Genomic DNA, 27,235 nt, shown 5'->3' with positions numbered 1-27,235 from the left:
CCAGCAGAATGTGTTGAGGCAGACAATGGCAGAGTCCAGGGAAGCACAAAATGAACACAAGGACAGGAGGGACGCGTGAGAGGACAGGTGGCGGCAGCATGATGAGAGGAGGCAGGATGCAATGCTGAAGCTACTGGAGGATCAAACTCATATGTTCCGGCATATGGTTGAGGTGCAGGAAAGGCACAGACCGCCACTGCAGCCCCTGTGTAACCAACCGCCCTCCTCCCCAAGTTCCATAGCCTCCTCACCCAAGAACACGGTGTGGGGGCCTCCAGGCACCCAACCACTCCACCGAGAGGACTGCCCAAGCAACAGAAGGCTGGCATTCAATAAGTTTTGAAGTGCAGTATGGCCTTATCCTTCCCTCCTCCACCACCCCTCCCGGGCTACCTTGGCAGTTATCCCCCTATTTGTGTGATGAATTAATAAAGAATGCATGAATCTGAAACAACAATGACTTTATTGCCTCTGCAAGTGGTGATCGAAGCAGGGAGAGGAGGGCGGTTGGCTTACAGGGAAGTAGAGTGAACCAAGGGGGCGGGTTTTCATCAAGGAGAAACAAACAGAACTGTCACACCATAGCCTGGTCAGCCATGAAACTGGTTTTCAAAGCTTCTCTGATGCACAGAGCACCCTGCTGCGCTCTTCTAACCACCCTGGTGTCTGGCTGCATCTAAGCAGCGGCCAGGCAATTTGCCTCAACTTCCCACCCCGCCATAAACATCTCCCCCTTACTCTCACAGATATTGTGGAGCACACAGCAAGCAGTAATAACGATGGGAATATTGCTTTTGCTGAGGTCTAACTGAGTCAGTAAACTGCGCTCGTACGCTTTTAAACGTCCAAATGTACATTCTACCACCATTCTACACTTGCTCAGCCTATAGTTGAACAGCTCCTTACTACTGTCCAGGGTGCCTGTGTATGGCTTCATGAGCCATGGCATTAGGGGATTGGCTAGGTCCCCAAGGATAACTATAGGCATTTCAGCATCCCCAACGGTTATTTTCTGGTCTGGAAAGTAAGTCCCTTGCTGCAGCTGTTCATACACACCAGAGTTCCTGAAGATGCGAGCATCATGTACCTTTCCCGGCCATCCCATGTTGATGTTGGTGAAATGTCCCTTGTGATCCACCATTGCTTGCAGCACCATTGAAAAGTACTTCTTGCGGTTTAAATACTGGCTGCCTTGGTGGTCCGGTCCCAAGATAGGGATATGCGTTCCGTCTATTACCCCACCACAGTTAGGGAATCCCATTGCAGCAAAGCCATCCACTATGACCTCCACATTTCCCAGAGTCACTACCCTTGATAGCAGCAGCTCAGTGATTGCGTTGGCTACTTGGATCACATAAACCTCCACAGTAGATTTGCCCACTCCAAATTGATTTCCGACTGACTGGTAGCTGTCTGGCGTTGCAATCTTACAGAGGGCTATCGCCACTCACTTGTAAACTGCGAGGGCTGCTCTCATCTTGGTATTCTTGCACTTCGGGGCAGGGGAAAGCAAGTCAAAAAGTTCCATGAAAGTGCCCTTACTCTTACTGCGAAAGTTTCGCAGCCACTGGGAATCATCCCAGACCTGCAACACTCTGTGATCCCACCAGTCTGTGCTTGTTTCCCGGGCCCAGAATCAGTGTTCCATGGCTTGAGCCTGCCCCATTGCACCAGGATGGCCAAATTGCCGGGGCCCGTGCTTTGAGAGAAGTCTGTGTCCATGTCCTCATCATTCTCATGACTGCGCTGCCATCGCCTCCTCGCCTGCTTTTGCAGGTTCTGGTTCTGCATATACTGGATAATAATATGCGAGGTGTTTACAATGCTCGTAACTGCCGTGGTGATCTGAGCGGGCTCCATGCTTGCCTGTGTATGGCGTCTGCAGGAGAGCAGAGGTGCAGGGGAAGCGGTGGTTGAATAACCAGTTTTGCAGACCTACTGCACCGTCTGCTGCCAGGACATAACAGCTGAGTGGGCTGCACGCTTGCCGTGGTATGGTGAGACAAGAGTAGCCAAGCAGAGTTGCAGTGGAATCAGCCCTGCGAGACCACCAGAAGAGCAGGAGAACAGAGTGCCAGCAGAAGCGGCAGATGACGACGAAGGTTAGCAGTCCTACTGCACCGTCTGCTGAAAGCAGTATGGCGTCCGCATGGAAAAAAGGCGTGAAACGATTGTCTGCCGTTGCTCTCAGGGAGGGAGGGGCGACTGACGACATGTACTCAAAACCACCCGTGACAATGTTTTTGCCCCATCAGGCATTGTGAGTGTAACCCAGAATTCCAATGGGCGGCAGAGACTGCAGGAACTGTGGGATAGTGAGGGGAGGGATAGCTCAGTGGTTTGAGCATTGGCCTGCTAAACCCAGGGTTGTGAGTTCAATCCTTGAGGGGGCCATTTAGGGATCTAGGGCAGAAATTGGAGATTGGTCCTGCTTTGTGCAGGGGGTTGGACTAGATGACCTCCTGAGGTCCTTCCAACCCTGATATTCTGTGATTCTATAGCTACTGTGACGGGGCAAGGCCAGATGGCTCTAGAAAAGTAGTGGGAGATAGATATATTAGCTCCAGGCTAATATATCCCTGGTAAACAAATCCCTGGTACCAGGATAAGTGAAATGGCAGCTGCTCCAGGTCAATTAAGACACCTGGGGCCAATTAAGAACTTTCCAGAAGACAGGGAGAAGGCTAGGTTGATTGGGACACCTGAAGCCAATCAGGGACTGGCTGAAACTAGTTAAAAGCCTCCCAGTTAGTCAGGTGGGTGTGCATGTCAGGAGCTCTGGGAGGAAGTTGTGCTGTTGGAGAGGCTGAGTAGTATACACCATATCAGGCACAAGGAAGGAGGCCCTGAGGTAAGGGTGAAGTGGAGCTTGAGGAAGTGAGGGCTGCTGTGGGGGAAGTAGCCCAGGGAATTGTACATGTCATGTTTCTAAAAGGTCAGCTACCATAGCTGATACTATTAGGGTCCCTGGGCTGGAGCCCAGAGTAGAGGGTGGGTTAAGCCCCCCCCACCTTTGCCCCCTGATTAATCACTGAGACTGGGAGACAACAGAGACTGTAAAAAGAAGGATAACTTCTCCTCACCTCCCTCGCTGGCTTATGATGAAAATGGCTCAGTAGACTGTGACCCTTGTCTCTAGAGAGAGAAGGGTTACGTGCAGGATCACAGTGAGCCTCTGAGGCTAGCGAAATCTGCCAGGAAATGCGGGACCTACGGAGGCAAGGACAGAGCTTTGTCACACTACCCACAATGCAATGCTCCGAAAGGCAGTGCTAGCCTCGGTACTGTGGATGCACTCCACCGACTTAATGCGTTTGGTGCATTAGTGTGGGGACACACACAATCGACTGTATAAAATCGCTTTCTAAAAAATCGACTTCTATAAATTCAACCTAATTTCATAGTGTAGACATACCCTCAGAGAGCTAGAGTACTGGGGTCAACCAGAGAGCACTCTGCCGTCGATTTTGCAAGTCTTCATTAGACCCCTGCTGCATTGATTGCAGCAGCGTTGATCTCCCTATAGTGAAGGCAAGCCCTTAGATACATGAAGGAAATCAGGTATGTTAGCAATCTGAGAGCTATTTTAGACTATAATTTATGAAGGTTGGATTTTAAACTTCATCTTTTATTTGCATCATTGAGATGCTGGAAAGCGATGTATGAGCTGAAAAAACAACATTGTTCATATGCATTGTGCTGCTGTCCTAACTATAGAGTGTATTATTATGCAAATTTATTCTGTGGAGTGGGAGTGGAGACACAGGGATTCTAACTCACTGAGACAGGAAGATGTCTTAATTCTTTTAAACAGCAGGGAGAAAATAATCTTCACTTTATCCCTTCAAAGTATACACAGGGAAACTATTCTAAAGATTTTTAAAATATTCTGTAGTAGTACCATATTGTTAAAAATAATGATCAAATTAGTGAAATCATTAAAATTGAGAAAAAATACTGTTTTTAAAACATACTTTCCTGGCACATAGAACTAATTCTCCCTTGCAGTACTTGGCTGATACCCTGAATAGATGAGTTCTTAAGAAACACCTGCTTTGATCACAACTGATTAGATGTAATTTTGTATGAAGAGCCTGAATCACACAAGTGGTTCCCATTTACTTTAGTGGGGCTGCTACTTGAGTGAGTTGTGTAGGATTTTCCTTTTTTGTCAAATATTTTAAAGAATCACACTTCAGAAATAAGAGTCAAATCTTGAAGGCCTTACTCAGGGCCTAATTGTCCTCTCTTGCCAGCAAATATGTGAGAGGAGCCACAAGGTGCTACTCTGTGGGGCAGGGACAGTTTGGTCCACATGGACCAGTCTATGGGGCTACCCTCAAGCCCTGAAAATCCCCAGGATTGGAACAAATCCCAGGGGATCCATGCAAGGCCAGGGACTTCCATGTGGAAGTTCTGTTTCTGCAGTAGTTTTGGCCTTTGCACCATTGGAATCTTATTGCCATAGTCTTGTTTGGCCATGGCTATCCCAGGGACACCCCTCAATTGTATTAGTTTTCCAATGTGAGCTCCATCAGGCTTGGTGAGAGGATGCATACTCCTACCCCCTCCAACCTGCCCACACTCCCATACAGATCCCAATCAACAGGATCTATCAAAGGGGGAAACCAGCCATTAGGCAGCCGAGTCCCCTTTACATGTGGAAAGAGGAGATCCAAGCAGAGGGATCACAAAGGTACAATTCTGACTCTGTTTTTACTTAGGCAAAGCATCCATTAATTTTGGTGAATATTTTGGGTGAGTAAGAACCTAGTAAAGATTGAATGAAGACGTATAGTTTGGTCCAAAATGTATAATATGTAATGTACAAAGGATTGAACTGTCATGATTGCTTAATTGAATGCGAGGTTTTTGGTGAGCATTATGATACTACACAGCCTGTGTCCTCTTGGTTCTGGCCTGATACAGGTTTAAATGGTACTTAAGTGTGTGAGTAAGATAATTGCACTCGCCTGTGATGAGTGGCGGATACACTGCAGTCTTCCCCGGGGAGCGGGGCTAAGCAATGAGTGGCAGTAGCCAAGACTGAGGCGAGGTGGGGGTAGTGGGTGGGGGTTCCCCAGGGAGGGGAGACTCTCAGGGATTGTTGGGGTTTATTGCCAGGGGGCAGCACCCCAGTGGGAGGAGGCACCGGGTCCTGGGAGGAACTGGGGCCAGTGGTAAGGTGGATCACCAGATGGCAGAGGGCGCTCCAGAGGTTGACGAGCTAATTCCCAAGAAGAACCAGCACGAGGCACTGCCGGGTGAGTCCAGCTCAATTACAGAACAGTACTGCTGTTTCTGTCAGGGGACTCTCCTTGTTTACAAAGATTGTTTATTAAAGTTTTCAAGTGATTATGTATGGAACAAAGATTTTCCATAATAGGAAATGTGAGTGGGTGCCTGGGCTGGGCCACATTGAGAATGCCACACTCTGAGCAGACTACAAGAAACAGGGCAGAGAATCCCCCAAAACTGGTGATTTATTCTATAATTAGATTCACTAAACCAATAATAAAGGAGCAGCACAACACTGGTTAACCAGAAGTCAAACACATTCCCATTTAGGCATTCCAGCCTTGGCTCCCATCCAGACAAACAGGTCTAATATAGTGAGAGGTTATTGAAACCCAATTCCCCATATATGAGGTTCTACCAATTTGACACCCCCAGGTCAATATGTATCTTAGATCTTATCCAACTATCAGGCTGTCAGCCAATCCTTAGTAAACTAAAGATTTTATTAAGAAAAGGAGAGAGTTACTGAATGGTTAAGGAATCAGATACATACAAGTGATTTTCAGTGTTCATAGATCAGGATTACAGCAGTGATGGAATAGACTGCAGGCTTGCAAAAGTCTCTTTGGTAGCTTCCAAAAGATTGGAAGGTCCTCAGTCCATTGTTCAAAATACTCCTTTTAGTTGTAAATCCACAGTCCAGAGAATTGGAGCAGGAATGAGACATAATGGAGATGTCTCAAGTGTCTTTTATATCCTCTGCCATATGCATGGAAATTTACTGTCCCAAACAAAGCCCACAGCCCCTGTGTATGGAAAGTTACTGACAAGGATGGAGTCTGCGGTTACATGTCCACATCACATTCCTTTACATGTTTTGCTGAATCACAGGGGATGGCCATTGGTTCTTTGCTGTCTGAGGCATCCTCACAAAGAGCTATTTGGAGAGCTGATTCTTCTTAATGGCCCATCAAGCTTGAATAGTTCATTCACAATGGGCTGGTTAACTGGATGTAACCTACTTTGTGGGTGTTCCCCAAGAACAATCACATCTAAGATACATATACATAGCCAATATTCATAACTTCAGATACAGTGATGATAAATGGATTTAACAAGGATAATCATAGTTGACAGACAGTATCTTTTCCATTGGCACCTATGATACACTTTGTATAAGATTTGTATAACAGTGGTAGCAACAATGACACAAATGGTCATCTTCAATTATACAGTGTCACAGGAAGGAAAAATAATTTATATCAAATACTGATATTAGAAATATTGTATTTTTAGAAAACTGAACAAATGTGACATACTGTAGGTTATGTGACCAGTGATTACTATAATATCCTGGGAATAATTTTAGAGTAATTTTTCCGCTGGCAGTTATACATGAGAATGTAGAGACCCTATTTTTCATAAATCATCTGTGGCATTTAGCATTTCAACAATCCTGCAATTATTGCTTTCCCCAAATCTGCCATTGAAATCAGTAAGGAATGCAGGATCAAGCCCATAGGTTCTGTACCCTGCTAACACAAAGCCCAGTCATGCAATATCTTAGTCACTTAGGAACTATTGTAGAAGTCAATAGGATAGTCACCCTGATTACCTACCTACACTGAAATCCAGCTAGGCAATGCCGTTAGTCTTTTATTAGTGGAGGGGGTGGCATAGAATGAGGTTCAGCATTCTATAACTATCAGAAAGGGATTAGGGGAAATTAGGAGAGCCTGAACCACACTCAGCTATTATTGGTCTGAAGTTAAGCAGGTCTTCACAGCTATTTATATTAAGAGCTACTGCATATATACTACTGACTGTTAAAAATTGTCCTGTTGGAACCCTGTGTCTCTTCCAAGGGGGGTAGGCAAAGCACACTCACCTCCCCAAAAGGAATAATTCAAGGGAAACTCCACAATCTGAAATTTACTGAGTTTCTATTTGCTTCCATGAGCTATTCCCATATAGGGAAGAATGGGGCCAAAGAGGCATAGAAAAGTTACTGCTGAAATTATAGATCTGCAAATAACTATTCTTAATAATATTGCTCAGAATTTGCTTGTGGTGCAGCTATTCACTTACAATATTTATACATCAGGTTTGTGATACTATTAACCATATCTCATAAGCAGATACTTTAAAGTAGATTTAAAAGCCTGTAATTGGGAGGAGGGAAACATTTATGTACTAAAATGTGACATGAAAAATTGTGCTATGGTACATTGCAGTTAGTTATTGCAATGATGCCATGGTCCCAAACCCAGCAGAGCACTTAAGCAAACTTTTAACTTCAGATATATAAGTATTTCTTTGAAGTTAATGGGAATATTTTACATGCTATAAGGTAAGCACATATTTAAATGTTCTGCTGGATCAAGGTCATGGTGAGCATTTCCTATAAAAAAAAACCCGAGGAGTAGGCACCTTAGAGACTAACAAATTTATTTGGGCATAAGCTTTCGTGGGCTAAAATCCACTTCATCAGATGCATGCAGTGGAAAATACAGTAGGAAGATATATATACACACAGAGAACATGAAAAAATGGGTGTTGCCATACCAACTGTAACAAGACTAATCAATTAAGGTGGGCTGCTATCAGCAGGAGAAAAAAAACTTTTGTAGTGATAATCAGGATGGCCCATTTCAAACAGTTGACAAGAAGGTGTGGCATGGATTGCACCCTCAGCAAGTTTGCAGATGACACTAAACTGGGAAGAGAGGTAGATCCGCTGGAGGGTAGGGATAGGATACAGAGGGACATAGACAAATTAGAGGATTCGGCCAAAAGAAATCTGATGAGGTTCAACAAGGACAAGTGCAGAGTCCTGCACTTAGGACGGAAGAATCCCATGCACCGCTACAGACTAGGGACCGAATGGCTAGGCAGCAGTTCTGCAGAAAAGGACCTAGGGGTTACAGTGGACGAGAAGCTGGATATGAGTCAACAGTGTGCCCTTGTTGCCAAGAAGGCTAACAGCATATTGGGCTTTATTAGTAGGAGCATTGCCAGCAGATTGAGGGACATGATCATTCCCCTCTGTTCAACATTGGTGAGGCCTCATCTGGAGTACTGTGTCCAGTTTGGGGCCCCACACTACAAGAAGGATGTGGAAAAATTGGAAAGCGTCCAGCGGAGGTCAACAACAATTATTAGGGGACTGGAACACATGACCTATGAGGAGAGGCTGAGGGAACTGGGATTGTTTAGTCTGTGGAAGAGAAGAATGAGGGGGGATTTGATAGCTGCTTTCAACTACCTGAAAGGGGGTTCCAAAGAGGATGGATCTAGACTGTTCTCAGTGGTAGCAGATGGCAGAAGGAGGAGTAATGGTCTCAAGGTGCAATGGGGGAGGTTTAGGTTGGATATTAGGAAAAACTTTTTCACTAGGAGGGTGGTGAAGCACTGGAATACGTTACCTAGGGAGGTGGTGGAATCTCCTTCCTTAGAAGTTTTTAAGGTCAGGCTTGACAAAGTCCTGGCTGGGATGATTTAGTTGTGGATTGGTCCTGCTTTGAGCAGGGGGTTAGACTAGATAACCTCCTGAGGTCCCTTCCAACCCTGACATTCTATGATTCTTTGAAGGTGTGAGTAAAATAGGGGGAAAAATTAGCATAGTGAAATAGTTTTTACTTTGTGTAATAACCCATCCACTCCCAGTCTTTATTCAAGCCTAATTTAATGGTGTCCAGTTTGCAAATTAATTCCAATTCTGCAGTTTCTTGTTGGAGTCTGTTTTTGAAGTTTTTTTGTTGGAGAATTGCGACATTTAGGTCTGAAATTGAGTGACCAGGGAGTTTGAAGTGTTCTCCAACAGGTTTTTGAATGTTATAATTCTTGACGCCTGATTTGTGTCCATTTATTCTTTTGCATAGAGATTGTCCGGTTTGGCCAATGTACATGGCTGAGGGTAGATCTACCAATGTGATATATGCCATTATGTGCCAGCAATGCACCTTCTTGTCAACTGTTTGAAATGGGCCATCCTGATTATCACTACAAAAGTTTTTTTTTCTCCTGCTGATAATAGCCCACCTTAATTGATTAGTCTCATTACAATTGGTATGGTAACACCCATTTTTTCATGTTCTCTGTGTATATATCTCTTCCTACTGTATTTTCCACTGCATGCATCCAATGAAGTGGGTTTTAGCCCATGAAAGCTTATGCTCAAATAAATTTGTGAATCTCTAAGGTGCCACAAGTACTCCTCATTTTTTGTTGAAACAAAACAAAGACATAGGAATTTTATACATTCATTTAATTTACCATTATTATTTAAGAAAACCTGGGTTTCCAAAAAACATTTATTCAATGCCTTCTAGCTGTACACTCGTCAATGTGACTACTCATGAGTTAAATCATCATTTTGTTGTCTTTCCCAGTGTAAGGGGCCACACATTATTGTGGTGTCCAAGGAATAGACCAGGAAGGAGATTGTAACTCTGGGAGTCACAATGGCCTGAATGCCACAAAAGGAGTCACTGGCACACCACCTAACTTTTAGGTCCCTAGGAAAAGTGTGAGTTAGATGCTTAGACTCCTGTATACTGAATGGGGAGAGAGAGGCACCTCAGAATGTGATTCCCAATAGCCAGAACACTAGGTAGGGAGCCACCTAAGATAGTCAGTAGGAGATACTGATTAGTGTGGTGTGTGTTAAGCCCTCTCACTGTCTCAGAGATAGGTGCTTAAGTCTGGGCTATGCAGGGGAGGCACCTATCACTGCCTGGGATTCCACTTTCAAAACTCTGATTCATTTCAATACAAGGAAATCAAGCTTGAGATGTTGGTATCAAATCCTATTACAGGCTGCAAATAACATTAAAATGGAAACAAAAGCAATCCTTATAAGATAAAATGTCATGCCTCTTTTCTTAAAAGTTTATTCCAGTTGTTTGACAGAGAAACTGAGTAGGATATCACATTTACTTTGGTTGTCTCTGCTATTATTACAGTTTTTAATGAGAGGATTTTGTTATGCAATTGTAGAATTCTGGAAGATGATCTGAGGCTCCTTTATTACTCTAGCTGAATTTTGCAACAGCATGACTATTGGGCAACACACTAAGTCTGTTGCAGGGAAATCAACATAATATTGCATAGTGGCCTAGATGCTGAAAATGTGTTTTCCATATGCATAATTTCACAGAGTTTAAAACCTGCAGGGACCATTAGATCATATAGTCTGATCTTTAGCATATCACATGCCACTACATTTCACCCATACTCCTATAGTGAGCTCAATATCTTGACAGGTTTCAGAGTAGCAGCCGTGTTAGTCTGTATTCGCAAAAAGAAAAGGAGTACTTGTGGCACCTTAGAGACTAACAAATTTATTAGAGCATAAGCTTTCATGAGCTTCCGATGAAGTGAGCTGTAGCTCACGAAAGCTTATGCTCTAATAAATTTGTTAGTCTCTAAGGTGCCACAAGTACTTCTTTTCAATATCTTGAGTTAGACTAAGCATTTCCGTCCTCAGGAGATTAAATTGTTGGGTGCCACAGGCAGAGAACAGGAGAGACCAAAGAGCCACCAATGCCCAAGAAATGTTGAGATGATCTTAATCAATGCCTCAGGCTCCAGCAGAACACCTAAGATCCCTGCAATTCTGACCTGGGAGTAAATGCCTTCCAAATTCTAAATGCTGATTATGACTCTGAACACATGAACAAAACACACCAGCCAACTAAGTAAGAAAGAAGATTCTGTGTACTACCCCAGAGCACTAGTGTAATGGCCAGGGCATAGGCAGCCAGCCTAGTAGCATCTACAGGGCAAGGGTCAAAGGCAGGAGTCAGGACTAGTTAGTAAGCTAAATAAAGAGAGGGTACCAAGGTCAAGCCAGGTCAGAGTCAAAGTCAGGAGTAAGCCTGTGTAAAAGACAAAGTCAGTAACAATCTGCGTTTTTTCTCAGATTGCTCCTTAGGCCAACTTCCTGGTGTGGACCAATTAGGCAGCTGCAGGGTTCTGTTGCTCTGGCCTCTTCAGGCATTACTTTCCGCAGTGCCTAATTCTCCAGTGATTGTTGGATGCTATTCTGTATGGCTTTCCAGTGGCAACAGAGCGGTGTCAGTTCCCTTAATAGCCTAGCGTGCTGGGTTCTAGACCTGTGGATCCATAGAGTTAGGCCGTCCTGTCCTGCTTTTAGCTGTGGCCAATCTCTGATGCTTCAGAGGGTGGTGTAAAGCAAAACCCAGGCTACAGCTGTCCAGTTGTGCACTGAGGGGAAAAATGCCTTCCTGAAACATGAGATTCTGTTTCAGTCATAATGCAGAGCTGCAAGTGTTCTGAGTAAACTGAGGACAAAATGCAGAGATTCTTGTTCTCCCCTTGTCCCGAGAAGGAAGGGGATGAACAAGGGGATTCATAGATTCACAGATCCAAGACCAGAAAGGACCCCTACTGGAACAGTGTTCTGTCTCCACTACCCCACTGTGCCTAGTCCCACACTGCTATATGCCTTTCCCCATTCAGTGTGGGGATAAGGATAGAAAGCAGTGTGGGAGCAGGGCTAGAGGGCCAGGCTGACAAGGGAGACTCTGCAGTTTAGGACTACACCCCATTCCCTGTCCACTCCCTGCCCCTGCACACATAATCCCATAGGTCATATACTTTCTCTCAGAAGGTGGATATCAGCATATCTTTTAGAAATCTAATGTAATCTTATATATCTAATATAATTTTAAAGACTCCTAGTGATGGCGAGTCCCCAGGTAAGCAGTTGCAATATTTAATCACCCTCACTTCTAGGAATTACATCTTATTTCAAGGTTAAATTGGTCTAACTTCAATGTCCAGCCATTGGTCTTGTTATGCCTTTTTCTGCAAAGTTGAAAAGCACCACCCCCGGCCCTCCTCCCTGATATCAGATATCTTTTCCATGTGTAGGAATCACAGAGATCAAGTTACTCTTCAACCGCCTCTTTGCTAAGATGAATAAGTTGAGTTTCTTAAGCCTCACAAAGTAAGGCCTCTTTCCTAACCCCTAGATCATTTTTTGTGGCCCTCCTTAGAATTCTTTCCTGTGTTTCCTCATCCTTCTTGAAGTGTGGACCCCAAAACTGGACACAGGGTTTTAGTCACAGTCTTAACACTGCTGAATACAGAGGCAAGGTCTCTTCCCTACTTCTACCTTTTTATACACCCAAAGAGTGCATTAATCCTTTTTGCCACAGCATTGCTCTGAGAGCTTATGATGAGGTGTTTATCTACAATTCTTCTCTGAGTCAATGCTTTCCAAGGCAATACCCCATCCTATAGATTTAACTTACATTCTTTATTCTCAGATGTATTCCCTTGCATTTGCCTGTATTAAAATTCACTTTACTGGATTGTGACTAGGTGATTCAGATCACTCTGTAACAGTAATGGGCTGGATTCACAGAGTGACTTGGTTACCTAACTGCCATTGGAATTTACAGAATCCCTCTGCTCAGCTTCTGCCAAACCTTGTAGACTCCTAAACTCACTCAGAATTTAAGATTTTGAAGTAAAAGATTTCTAGGCACTTATATTTCGCCTATAGGCATGCACACTGCTCCCTCATTCTAGGTGTCCAGATGCTTAGAGCACCAGTGTGATTCATAAAATGGAGGAAAATAGCCATTCCCCAACCTAACTCACCTGTGAGGCCCAATCCAGTAGGCATGCTCAGAGCATTCCTAATTCCACACTAGACAGCAGTAGGGACGGGGACCTCCCTCATAACTTTTAAACTTAGTGTACATTGGAGCAGGGGGACTAGATCCTAGGTCTCCCACATATTGCATGAGTGCTATAACTATCAGGTAATAGACTCATTCTTATATGTGCTCTCTCTCTTTTTCTCACTCAATGACTCTTTAAATATTTATCTAAATTGGAAAGATTGAGGCAGTGCCACAACAGAATATCCCATAGTCCAGTGGTTATAGCACTCACCTGTAATGTGGCAGAGCCCTGTTTAAATGCCTTCTCTTTTTGAGGCAGTGGGGGGGGCTTGAACCAGGTAGTCTCCCACATCCCAGGTGAATACCCTAATCACTGGGCTAAAAGTTACAAAGAGATCCTCCTCTAGTGCCTAACTCTTAAGAGAGTATTCACAACTGTGAATTCCAAGCAGACATAGGCCCCTTCCTCCAACCTGAATTTAGGTGCTAAACTTCCTGAGAGGACTGGGATTGAAGACACATCTCTCCCATTGGCCAGTTTAGACAGGGAACCACCTAGAATGCTGGCTTTCGTGAATCCCATTCTTGGGCTCTCCTCTCCCTCCATTCATTGTATAGGGAGCTTGGGCACTTGACTCAGGCCTCCTGAATCCCAATGATTTTCTTGGCACTTAAAATTAGGCATTGTGACACTGAGCATTGCAACACCTAAGTCCTTTTGTGAATCTTGCCCAACTTGTCCTCCTCATTATTTACTACCCTACCAATTTTTGCTGAAAACTTCACCAGCAATAATTTTATAACATCATCTAGATTGTTAATACAAATATTGAATAGTTTTGAACCAAGATCTGATCACTGATGGATCCTTCTAGAAACGGCCCCACTCATTGATATCCCCCCCTTTGACAAATACGTTTTGAGATCTGTCAGTGAGCCAGTTTTTAATCCATCTAATCTGTGCCCTGTTAGTTCCATTTATTGCAACTGTTTTAATCAAAATACCATGTGATAGCAAGTCAAATGCCTTGGAGAAATCTAGGTATACTATATCAACACACTTGCCTTTATCAACCAGACCTATAATGCTGTCAAAAAAACAACAGGTTTGTTTGATAAGATATACCTTTCATGAACCATGCTGACTGGCATTAATTATATTTTTAGCCTCTAAATCTTTGTGGATAACTTCAAATTAATTGTTCCATTATTTTACCTGGGATCAATATGAGGCTTACTGGTCTATAGTTTCCTGGGTTGTCCCCTTTTACCTTTATAAATATTGGAATTACATTGGCAGCCCTACAGTTCTTTGGAATTTCCCCTTTTTTTCCAATATTTGTTAAATATTAACATTAATGTTTCATAGAGCTCCTCAGCTAGCTCCTTTAAGAATCTTGGGGAATAAGCTATCCAGGCCTGTTGATTTGAAAAATTTTAATTGTATCAGATGCTTCCTCTCATTTTCTTTTGTTACAGATGGTAAAGTTTCTCTTGCATCCACAACATTATATGGGATGGATACAGACTTCCGCTTCATTCCAAATATAGAATGTTAATGTCTATTAAGGATTCCTGAATTTTCTACATCACTATTTACAGTTTTACCATTTGCATCTAGCAGTGGACCTATACCTGACCTAGCTTTTTTATTGTTTGTTTCTTTTTGTTCCTGATATGTTTTTAAAATGTTTTCTTATTGTCTTTAATCCTATTGACCATTGATATTTCATTGGTTCCTTTGCCTTCCATTATCAGTTGCCTATATTTTTAACTTGTAACTTATTCTTGAACAATTCCCAGTTGTCATTAACACTTCCCTCTTTAAACAAATATTCTCAGTCAATTATCCAGACAATTGCTTTACATTTGGAAACTTGGTCCTTTTATAGTTCCAAATATATATATATTATTAGATGGTGCCATATTCTGTTTGCACAATGTAAAGGTAGTCAGGTCATGATCACTGGTATGCAGACAACTGCTAATTTTTTGGTTAGCAATCAAGTTTTCTTTGTCCATGAGAATGAGACTAATACTGAGTCACCCCATATTGTGTGTAAGATATTTTGTGTTCAACTATGTATGATTTTTAGAAATTCTGACAAAGTTTTGGAACTGGCTGCATGAGAAGTCAAGCAAATGTCCCCCCAATTGAAGTCATTCATGACATCCCAGTTTTTCTTTCTACATATTACGAACAGATGCTTAAGGAGCATTTTTCCTGTTCTCTAGTGAGATTTGGAACTCTGTAACATATGCCCACCAGTACCCCAAATTTAGTTTTACTAGTTACAACTTTAATCCATAAAGCATTTGGGATCCTGTGATTCTGAATTGTCTATGAGTCTGTGACCCATGATAGTGTCTTTGAAGTACCATCCCTCCCCCTTTTTTCCTATCCTTATGAAACAAGTTGCAACCATCGATTTTAATGCTCCAGTCATATGACTTATCCCACCAAGTTTCAGTAATATTCAGTGTATCAGATTTTTTCTCATTCACAAGCATCTCCAACTATTCTTTATCAGAGGGGTAGCCATGTTAGTCTGGATCTGTAAAAGCAGCAAAGAGTCCCTGACGAAGTGGGTATTAACCACGAAAGCTTATGCTCCAATACGTCTGTTAGTCTATAAGATGCATAGTATATAGTCTTTGCTGCTTTTACAATTATTCTTTATTATCTAGGCTGCTATCATTAGTATATAGACAATTAAAAATGTTTATTCCTTACATGCCTCCTAGTGCTTGGATTTGTCATGTGCATGACACTTTGAGGTTGGTCTACATATTTGGGTGTTTGTACCATGATTGCCCCATTATTACCCTCACCCTTCATGATTATGCACTCCTGCTATTCCAGATAATCTACAGGGGATCCCCGGTATATGTCTCCCCCTTATCTGTCGTTTTGCATATCCATTGCTCATCAATAGGAGAACGTGTTCCAATTCATGTTGGTCCTGATCCGTATATCCGTCACTTGTAACTTGCTCGCTTCATCTTTTGTGCTGCTTTTCCGTGGGTGCTTAGCACCCACCGGCAGCCAGCAGCAGCAGCTCCACCAACCCCCCCCAGCGCCTCCCATCCACCAGTGGCCCTACAGGCCACCGATCAACTCCTCCCCAGCTCCCAGTGGCTCCTGCATGCTGCAAAACAGTTGTTCAGCAGCATGGAGGAGGCATTGGGAGAGAGAGGGAAGAGTGAGGACAGGGCATGCTCAGAAGAGTGGGCGAGAACTGGGCCATTATTTCTTATGGGGAAAAATTCCCCGGTATCCATCATTTTGGTATCCGTTGCCCTTTTCAAGAACGCAACCCTGATGTATACCAGGGATCCTCGGTATCACTCGAGATTGGTAACCCTACTACTGAGCTAGATGATGTAAGAACCATACAGCCACCTCTCTCCATAGTAGGAGCTTCAGTGTTCCACAAAACCAAAGCCTTTGCCTCTACACCACTTACTTAAGCACAGATCCAGTGAACAAATTAGATATTTTTAAAACATGAGATAAAAATGAGAGGCTTCAATATAAAACACAAATCATTTGCTAAAGTTTTCTGTTTGACATGACAGTCTTTCATAGCCAAAGTACAAGTCAGTACTAAATTTCTCAAAGTACCAATAGCTATGACATATAAGTGAAAAATTATTCCATAAAGCTGGTAATGTGGGCTAACTTAGTAATGGTTTGTATGAAATTCTGCTAATATTTTAATATTTTTGTGTAACTTTTGAATATCTTTTTAAAGGCGTGGTCCTGCTCCCTCAAATCAGTGGGTGTTTTGCTTTTGGCTTCAATGGGAGCAGAACCTACATCTGATTTCTGAGTGGTGGATGGCCAATTCCTGCTTGCCTTTTTCATGTGTAGCCACAGAGAAGTCAATTGGGCTGTTCATCTGAGTAAGGCAAATATAATTTGACTTGTGTTTAAATACACTACATTAAGTCTTTTTTTTAAAAAAGAAGCAATTCAAAATTCTGTTTACATAAATAAATGATGATAAAAAATGGAAGTGTTGTTGTCCTCTATATTTCTTTATTTTAACCTCAATTAGCTCATTATGAAAAGTGTCTCACCAATCCTTAAAAATGATTCATTCATATTTTAGTAGTACATGGAAACAGCTGATGGCACTTTTGGGAGGTACATTTGTTTTAACTGCCTTTATGAAAAACTTCCTTGTTTTCTGTTGCTTTTAAGTTTTATAGAACATTTTGATCAAATTCAACTCAGAATTATTTTTTTATGACTTATGGCCTGATACTTCAAATCTTTAGTCATGCACTTAGTCCTTCCTCATGGGAGCAAAACTATTCATGTGCTTTAGAGTTTACGGGATGGCACCCTTGTTTAGTTTAGTTTTACCAATCCTGAACTGGGAAGTGGCAAGAAAAAAGATGACCCTAGTTTAGATAAAACATAGGATGTGCAATCAAGATACAGCCAGTGCTGGCCATTTACGATGTTCAATTGCCAAAAAGAAAAGGAGTCCTTGTGGCACCTTAGAGACTAACAAATTTATTTGAGCATAAGCTTTTGTGAGCTACAGCTCCCTTCATCGGATGCATTTGTGGAAAATACAGAGGGGAGATTTATATACACACACAGAGAACATGAAACAATGGGTTTTATCATACACACTGTAAGGAGAGTGATCACTTAAGATGAGCCATCACCAGCAGCAGACGGGGAAAGGAGGAAAACCTTTCATGGTGACAAGCAAGGTAGGCTATTTCCAGCAGTTAACAAGAATATCTGAGGAACAGTGGGGGGTGGGGTGGGGGGGAGAAATAACATGGGGAAATAGTTTTACTTTGTGTAATGATTCATCCATTCCCAGTCTCTATTCAAACCTAAGTTAATTGTATCCACTTTGCAAATTAATTCCAATTCAGCAGTCTCTCGTTGGAGTCTGTTTTTGAAGTTTTTTTGTTGAAGGATAGCCACCCTCAGGTGTGTAATCAAATGACCTGAGAGATTGAAGTTTTCTCCGACTGATTTTTGAATGTTATAATTCTTGATGTCTGATTTGTGTCCATTTATTCTTTTACGTAGAGACTGTCCAGGTTGACCAATGTACATGGCAGAGAGGCATTGCTGGCACATGATGGCATATATCACATTGGTAGATGTGCAGGTGAACGAGCCTCTGATAGTGTGTCTGATGTGATTAGGCCCTATGATGGTGTCCCCTGTATAGATATGTGGACAGAGTTGGCAACGGGCTTTGTTGCAAGGATAGGTTCCTGGGTTAGTGGTTCCGTTGTGTGGTGTGTGGTTGCTGGTGAGTATTTGCTTCAGGCTGGGGGGCTGTCTGTAAGCAAGGATTGGCCTGTCTCCCAAGATGTGTGAGAGTGATGGGTCATCCTTGTCTGAGATGATGGGGCGTCCAGGACTTCCAGGTTTATGGATCTTGGGTAGCAGATAGAATACCCCAGGTCGGGGTTCCAGGGGTGTGTCTGTGCGGATTTGTTCTTGTGTTTTTTCAGGGAGTTTCGTGAGCAAATGCTGTAATTTCTTTTGGTAACTCTCAGTGGGATCAGAGGGTAATGGTTTGTAGAAAGTGGTGTTGGAGACCTGTCTAGTAGCCTCTTGTTCATATTCCGATCTATTCATGATGACGATAGCACCTCCTTTGTCAGCCTTTTTGATTATGATGTCAGAGTTGTTTCTGAGGCTGTGGATGGCATTGTGTTCTGCACGGCTGAGGTTATGGGGCAAGTGATGCTAATTTTCCACAATTTCAGCTCGTGCATGTCGGCGGAAGCACTCTATGTAGAAGTCCAGTCTGCTGTTTCGACCTTCTGGAGGAGTCCACCCAGAATCCTTCTTTTTGTAGTGTTGGTAGGAAGGTCTCACCCCTAGAACTCCAACCTGGGGTAATCTATCTGCTACCCAAAATCCATAAACCTGTACATCCTGGACGCCCCATCATCTCAGGCATTGGCACCCTGACAGCAGGATTGTCTGGCTATGTAGACTCCCTCCTCAGGCCCTACGTTACCAGCACTCCCAGCTATCTTCGAGACACAACTGACTTCCTGAGGAAACTACAATCCATTGGTGATCTTCCTAAAAACACCATCCTAGCCACTATGGATGTAGAAGCCCTCTACATCAACATTCCACACAAAGATGGACTACAAGCCATCAGGAACAGTATCCCCAATAATGTCACGGCTAACCTGGTGGCTGAACTTTGTGACTTTGTCCTCACCCATAACATTTCACATTTGGGGACAATGTATACCTTCAAATCAGCGGCACTGCGATGGGTACCCGCATGGCCCCATAGTATGCCAACGTTTTTATGGCTGACTTAGAAACAACGCTTCCTCAGCTCTCATCCCCTAATGCCCCTACTCTACTTGTGCTACATTGATGACATCTTCATCATCTGGACCCATGGAAAAGAAGCCCTTGAGGAATTCCACCATGATTTCAACAATTTCCATCCCACCATCAACCTCAGCCTGGACCAGTCCACACAAGAGATCCACTTCCTGGACACTATGGTGCTAATATGCGATGCTCATATAAACACCACCCTATATCGGAAACCTACTGACCACTAGTCCTACCTACATGCTTCTAGCTTTCATCCAGATCATACTACACGGTCCATTGTCTACATCCAAGCTGTACGATATAACCGCATTTGCTCCAACCCCTCAGACAGACAAACACCTACAAGATCTCTATCATGCATTCTTACAACTACAATACCCACCTGCTGAAGTGAAGAAACAGATTGACAGAGCCAGAAGAGTACCCTGAAGGCACCTACTACAGGACAGGCCCAACAAAGAAAAGAACAGAACGCCACTAGCCATCACCTTCAGCCCCCAACTAAAACCTCTCCAACGCATCATCAAGGATCTACAACCTATCCTGAAGGACGACCCATCACTCTCACAGATCTTAGGAGACAGGCCAGTCCTTGCTTGCAGACAGCCCCCCAACCTGAAGCAAATACTCACCAGCAACCACACACCACACAACGGAACCACTAACCCAGGAACCTATCCTTGCAACAAAGCCCATTGCCAACTCTGTCCACATATCTATTCAGGGGACACCATCATAGGGCCTAATCACATCAACCACACTATCAGAGGCTCGTTCACCTGCACATCTACCAATGTGATATATGCCATCATGTGCCAGCAATGCCCCTCTGCCATGTACATTGGTCAAACTGGACAGTCTCTACGTAAAAGAATAAATGGACACAAATCAGATGTCAAGAATTATAACATTCAAAAACCAGTTGGAGAACACTTCAATCTCTCCGGTCACTCGATTACAGACCTGAGGGTGGCTATCCTTCAACAAAAAAACTTCAAAAACAGATTCCAACGAGAGACTGCTGAATTGGAATTAATTTGCAAAGTGGATACAATTAACTTAGGTTTGAATAGAGACTGGGAATGGATGAGTCATTACACAAAGTAAAACTATTTCCCCATGTTATTTCTCCCCCCACCCCACCCCCCACTGTTCCTCAGATGTTCTTATTAACTGCTGGAAATGTCCTACCTTGCTTGTCACCATGAAAGGTTTTCCTCCTTTCCCCCCCTGCTGCTGGTGATGGCTCACCTTAAGTGATCACTCTCCTTACAGTGTGTATGATAAAACCCATTGTTTCATGTTCTCTGTGTGTGTATATATATCTCCCCACTGTATTTTCCACCAAATGCATCCGATGAAGTGAGCTGTAGCTCACGAAAGCTTATGCTCAAATAAATTTGTTAGTCTCTAAGGTGCCACAAGTACTCCTTTTCTTTTTGCGAATACAGACTAACATGGCTGCTACTCTGAAACCTGTCAATTTCCAAAAGGCACCTGCAAATGTTAAGATTGCTACATTTTCAAATAGCAGCTTTAAAATATATTATAGGTGGGACTAGTAGCATCACTTATTAAGAAGTTGCCTGATACTTCCCATTATAAACCTGTGAATCATAGGCACTGCCAGCACCCCCTGGCTTGAAGTGGTTTCCATCATATACAGGGTTTACAATTTTGTTCAATGGCTTTCAGCACCCCCACTATAAAAATGTTCCGGCACCCTTTGGATGAATTTCCATTTTCAAAGGCTTATAACTTGGGAAATGTGGGTGGATTTTCACAGATATAGCAAAAGGAACTCCCTGATGCTAAGGCCATGCCCCCCACCAACAAATGTCATGTTCCTGCTCCAGTGCATGGAAATGCTAGAGCATTTCAAAGAAAAGATCTCAAGAATTTTTTAACATGGGGGAAGAAAACATTTTTCCCTCGCCTCGTTCTTGGAAACAGCTGTACCAATTAGCTGGGGGAAAAGAAAAAAAAAGAGCGAGAGGCAGATAGCTGACATAGAAAATGGACAATTTCAATCAGAATGCTTAAAGTTTTGCCAAGTTATAAGCAAGTGGGAAATTTGGGGCAACCATAATAATAGTTATATATATAGTGATACAGCAGGGCCAGAGGGCAGCAAGAAAATGATCTTATTGGGTGCTAGGATCATAAGCCAGCCCACAACTAAAAGTCCCTTCCCCCCCAGTCTGGGGAGGAGCTACTGAGCCCAGAACTCAACTAGGTTTGGGAGACACCAAAGGAAAATAACAGAAACAGGTGTGAGGGTCAAAGGGCCAAAACTAGGGAACCTGAAGGTGACACCGAGCAGAGAACCCCGGACAGCGTCCGCTGCTCCTCAAAGGATATCCAAGGAGCCAGCGGATGCCACCCAGAGGAACTCTGTCTGGATGCATGAGCGGAAAAAGGAACGAAAACAGGCCCCACAGTCGCAGAGCCCCCATTTAGTATCAGAAGGGATTTCAGAATTTATATCTTTGATATTATAGTTGTATTGCATATTGTGTAGCTTGTTTGCTGTAGAGAAAAGATGGCATATGTTCTCCACAAAAATTATATTTCTGGGCACCTCTAGAATGGTAATAGCTGCATCTCTGGAAATTAAAGAGTGGACAAAATGTGTCAGGTTCCAAAAACTTTCAATTAATGAGACTTTTAAAACATGCTGATGTCTAACTAGATCAGTTCCTGTGGGAGTTTAAGTGGAAGCTGTTGGACTCATTTTCTGATAAACTTCATATTTTTCCTTTTTCTCATGTGTCTCTAAGTACAAATACATTCCCTATGCTTGTTTGGTTTAGGGTAAAAGGAGAAAATATTTAATATAAAAACAAACAAACCCAGAATGTTACCTCAGCTGAATTAACCATTCAGAATATGTTGTGTTTCCATTAAATCAACCTGATTAGTGTTTCTGGAAAGAAGGGGACAGTAGATTTTGCACCCATGAGCATTTGAAAAGATGCTGAATATCACTAAATGCATTTATATTTTACTTTTCTCAAACTGAAAATGAATATTTTCTGGGAAAATGTATTTACACAAATGTATGTGTTAGTGCAATTTTAAAAGGTAAACTTTAAAATTCTCAGTTATACCATAGCAATTGTAACAAAAGCCCTATCATTTGAGACATTTTAAAGTGAACACTGGAAAATATACTGTACTGGGAAAAATTCCACATTGGTAGAGGTTTTATTACATGAATTTAATGTCATTTTAATATTAACTAGTTTACTAACTTCTAATAGTAATTAGCAATAGGAAACATTTCTGTACTGTATTGTGATAACTTTCTAGAAAAAAAAACTGTCCTGACCCTTTTCAAATAACTCTCTATTTTATCCTCATTCCTTTCAGTTTACAATCCTGACTAGTCTGTTTGTTTTCTGCCCTGGTCAGTTAATTTTAATATTTTGGACATTGTGATAAAATTGAATTAAGTGAAACATCATGCTATCCCTGTGGAAACTACAGAAATTGTTTAAATAGAAAATGAATAGTAGGAACAGTGTTTAATGTATTTTTAGTTACCTTTTAGTGCAATTAGCAGCTAGAAATAAGGAAAAGGAGTATGTGATCAGTCAGTTTTTTGGAATCCACTAGCAAGTGCCCTGTGGACCACCAGTTGTCAACCAATCACAATTTGAGAACATCTGGTCTGTGACTATTAAAACACCTTTATCATAGAATATCAGGGATGGAAGGGACCTCAGGAGGTCCCTAGTCCAACCCCCTGCTCAAAGCAGGACCAATCCCCAATTTTTGCCCCCCATATCCCTAAATGGCCCCCTCAAGGATTGAACTCACAACACTGGGTTTAGCAGGCCAATGTTCAAACCTTTAACAGTTTCTGGGGTGTAGGTCTTGGGAGGGAAGGGGTTATTTGTTCCATTTTGATCTTTAAACTCTTGATTTTAACTCTAAACTCAATTGCTTATTCAGTATAATCAGTTGCATGTAATTAGAGATGGCAATTTTCAGTTCAAATTACTTAGCCATTGTTAAAAGCCAACAAGAAATGCAACTTACCATTAAAAGAACATTAATTCCCTGCTACCAATTTCCATTTTTCTGTCTATCAACTGAGGGTTAATAGATCAGGAGCAAAATAATGGGAATAAAAAATTGTGACCTATCTGATTTTCAGCAAAGTGAAGAAGAATAGGATATATTTCTTGGTTACTGTTAAGTGTAAAACTGTTAAACAAGAGCAACCACTTATCAGATCCTTTTTGTTCTATCTAACAAAGGCTTTCAAATCAGACTGTCAAACAATTATGATAAAGTGGTAGTTTAATAATCTAAATAAATCTTTACTTATTGGATATATGCCAGGGTGGGCAAACTTTTTGCCCCGAGGACCACATCTATGCAGGGCCATGAATGTAGGGCTGGGGCAGGGGGTTGGGGTGCAGGAGGGGTTGCAAAGTGCAGGATGGGGCTCAGGGCAGGGGGCTCAAGGCAGGGAGTAAGGGGGCTCAGGGCAGGGGTTGGAGTGCAGGGTGCAGGAGAGGTTTGGGGTGCGGGCTCCAGGCTGGGGCCGCTTACCTCAAGTGGCTCTGGGGTGGCAGTGTCATGCAGCGGGGCTAAGGCAGGCTCCCTGCCTGCCCTGGTCCCGTGCCACTCCTGGAAGTTGCCAACATGTCTGGCAGTTACATGGGCTGCAGGGACGTGGTGCCGGCTGCTTCCGGAAGTGTGCAGGGTCAGGGCAGGCAGGGACCCTGTCTTAGCCCTGCTGCGCCACAGGGCTGGTAATCCCATGGGCCGGATTGAAAGCCCTGATGGGCCAGATCCGGCCCACGGGCTATAGTTTGCCCTCCCCGATATATGCAATACAAATTAGCATTTTTAAGATCAGTATTATTGTATAGTGGAATACATTTGCAGTTATATTATTGTCTAGTTATATTATTGTCTGCTGATTTCACAAATAATTAAATTCATACTCTCACCAAAGGTGCAAAATTATTCTACAATTATTATATGGGATAAGCTGTTAACAACCTATTCCTTGGGTGTCATGTCAAACATGCATTTGAAATAGTGTCCTGTCAGACATTTGATACCCATATTTAATTCTGACCTAATGAAGATGCAAGGAGTTTGAATTTCTAGATTTTCATTTATCATAAAATTAATGGTATGCATGAGTCACAAAAATAGAAATGGGCAGGATGGTCTTTTAAATCCAATTTGGAATATTACACTAAGTCTGTTCTTATATTTAAGAAAGAATAGGGCTGGGCGTTGGTCCATTTATTTTTTTCAGTTCAGATTATCAGAGGGAAACTATGTTGAATCAGCAGGAAAAGTGTCCTGTTGTTTAGTGATGTTACCATGCTATCACCGGGACAATTTACCATGTTGGCAGTTTCCTCTGGAGAATATCTTTGAGTATTTTAGTCATGAATTATTCATGGAGGACTGGATCATTCAGAGCATTATTAATGGACAACACATGACTTTTTTCATGATGCACAGAAGGCGTGGATTTCATGATATTCATGCTTTTTATTAGGACTGGCACTTACTACCCTGCATAAATTCCTTACTACACATGGTAGTAAATCACAGTATTCCAGAGAAGTGCAGGATTGGGCTGTTTATTGGTAAATTGCACATTTATATTAAAACTGAATTTATATGGAGATGGTCTGATTAAATAAAAATTAACAGATAACTAGGAATCGTGTGCTTTGTAGCATTTGGATATAATATAGGATACACTTAAAAGCACATTCATATTGCAAGCTATATTTTTACATTGGAAACAGCATTTAATCAACCATGAAAAATAACATTTTCCTTGTTTGTAGAGGAAAAGAAGGGCATTAGTAACCTCAATAAGAATATAATTCATTAATACTCATTGATTTGTCCGTAGATTGTAATTTGATCAACTGTAAATATTATGACAATAATCATGTATGGCACTTTTTGAGCTTTTACACAGTCTTGGGTCATTAAGAAAGCATTTTCCAACCCCTGGGGCTGATATGCCTTAGGGAGGCACCAGATTAAGTTGGTGGAAGGGAATTGGGAAGGGCAAAGGAGAAGATTAGTATCAATGTTGGTGGGGAAAGCTGCAGAACTTGAGCCCTCTCAGTTCGCAAATGTGCTTTTACATCTATATAGCGGTAGGAGATTCCCTGAAACCCATCTACCTTCCTCCCTGTTCCCATTATTCAGCAATTAGCTATTATATAATAAGGGGCTGCTTTTGTGTGTCTCCCTGTCTTCTAACAATGTTGAGTATCGTTGTTCTCTGCTGGGTGGACAGTCAGACCTACTGAAGCATTTGTGGTCAGACAGAGGACATAAGGGTCTAATACTAATACCAACTGAGTGTTTTATGGCATACCATTTGTGGATTCTTATTGTTTTTACTTGTTCAATGCTTAAATTGGAATGGACCTGTATGTTCACCTCTTTAATGAATGTTTTCTCTTTCTTTGGTTCAGGGTCGTATCTGCAGAAAAGCTGGCAAATCAAAAAAGTCCTTCAGTCGTAAGGAAGCTGAAGCAACATTTAAGAGTTTAGTGAAGACCCATGAAAAATACGGGTGGGTCACTCCTCCCGTTTCTGATGGCTGATATTTGCAACCTACACATCAATGCTAAACAAAACCAAGTACTATGCTATCTCCTCAGTGCTGTATACCACCCATCCTTTTCTACTTCAGCTTCTGTTAGATACCATGAAAGTCAAGGAGACATTTAAATAATTTGATCTGTTTACAGAGGGAGAGAAAACAAATGCTGTTTAGGATTATGTTTTAAGACTGGCGAATGGTCATCTTTAAGTCACTTTAGAGCGGATGTTATGATTGTGTCATTTGCCCCATGCAGGCCATATTGTCTTCATCTTCTTTCCATGACAGCGACACCAGACATCAGTACTGGAAATTCCATCCATTACTGCTCAGTTCATTTAAATGTAGAAATGAAGCAGTTAATATTTAATAGGGAAGCAGTGCATTGCAGGTACATGTTTGCTGTGCTGTTTATCTTTGTTTCCTAGCAGGTCAACATAACTTGAAGATGTGTCTTTATGTGGAGCTGTGGTCTGCTGTGACTAAATTTAGACCTCATGTGTGCTCTATATATGACCTTTAATTCATAAAAGCAGAATTATAACAATGAAAGATTCTGGTGTTGAAAAACTGTTAAATGAAATCACCCAATTGGTCAAATTGTGCTATCTATGCTGGTATTGTGGTATGCTGTTGTTCAGAGATAAACCAGTGTGATTAGATCAGGTGATATTTCAGATACCAGATGCACCCACTATAGGGCTCAAAGTCATTGACGGTAGAATAGTTTTTATCTTCCCAGTACAATGCAGTACTCCTACAACAGCATGTTTGCCAGTCAGCTCTTCAACGGCAATACTAAAACCAAAAAGCATAAATGAACCTTTAAAATTCATGAGTCATTTTAAAATGATGTGCCAGTAACAAAGTAAAAGTCAGATTTTTCAAAGAAAGTGGAACAATTGGTTTGTAAGATGATTTGCATGGTTGAATTTTTTATTTTTACTCAATAGACATTGTATGTACTTTGAGCCCAGTATCTGAGAAAACCCACTGATGTATATAAATGTCCTGTTATTTAATCATTAAGATTTAATTTTTCTCTTTTGTTCAATAATTTAAAAACTTTCTAAGACTCCATAAAATCTGGAGATAATGTTTATAATAATATATTGAAACAGCTTAAAAATGTGGAATCCAAATGGAAAATCATATTGGACACATTCTGAATAAAATCACCAATACCGTTTCATTGCCTCAAGAATTCAATCATTTTAGGCTAATTTTGTTTTCAAATTATTAGATGTATTACTGTGAAACACTAGAAATCTTATTGATACATTATGTCTGCTCTGGCAGCATTTTCAATAGAAAGCAGGACATTATTGATTGTAAAATGCAGTCCAGAAAAAAATATAATGTGTTTTTAGAGAACTC

General features: G+C 41.9%; 1 protein-coding gene across 1 annotated transcript in view; it reads left to right on the top strand.

Moving 5' to 3' along the window:
* Positions 1-25,893, top strand: part of UBE2QL1 (ubiquitin conjugating enzyme E2 Q family like 1) — a 40,692-nt gene extending 14,799 nt beyond the window's left edge. The window contains exon 2 of the mRNA XM_038393198.2: positions 25,728-25,893. Coding sequence (XP_038249126.1) covers positions 25,728-25,859 — 132 coding nt within the window. The 3' untranslated portion in view covers positions 25,860-25,893. The remainder of the gene's footprint in view (positions 1-25,727) is intronic.
* The last annotated feature ends 1,342 nt before the right edge of the window (positions 25,894-27,235 follow it).

Source organism: Dermochelys coriacea, chromosome 2 (assembly GCF_009764565.3).
Source record: "Dermochelys coriacea isolate rDerCor1 chromosome 2, rDerCor1.pri.v4, whole genome shotgun sequence".
NCBI lineage: Eukaryota > Metazoa > Chordata > Testudines > Dermochelyidae > Dermochelys > Dermochelys coriacea.
Note: the sequence above shows the minus strand (reverse complement) of the source record. Positions and strands in the feature narration are given on the sequence as shown.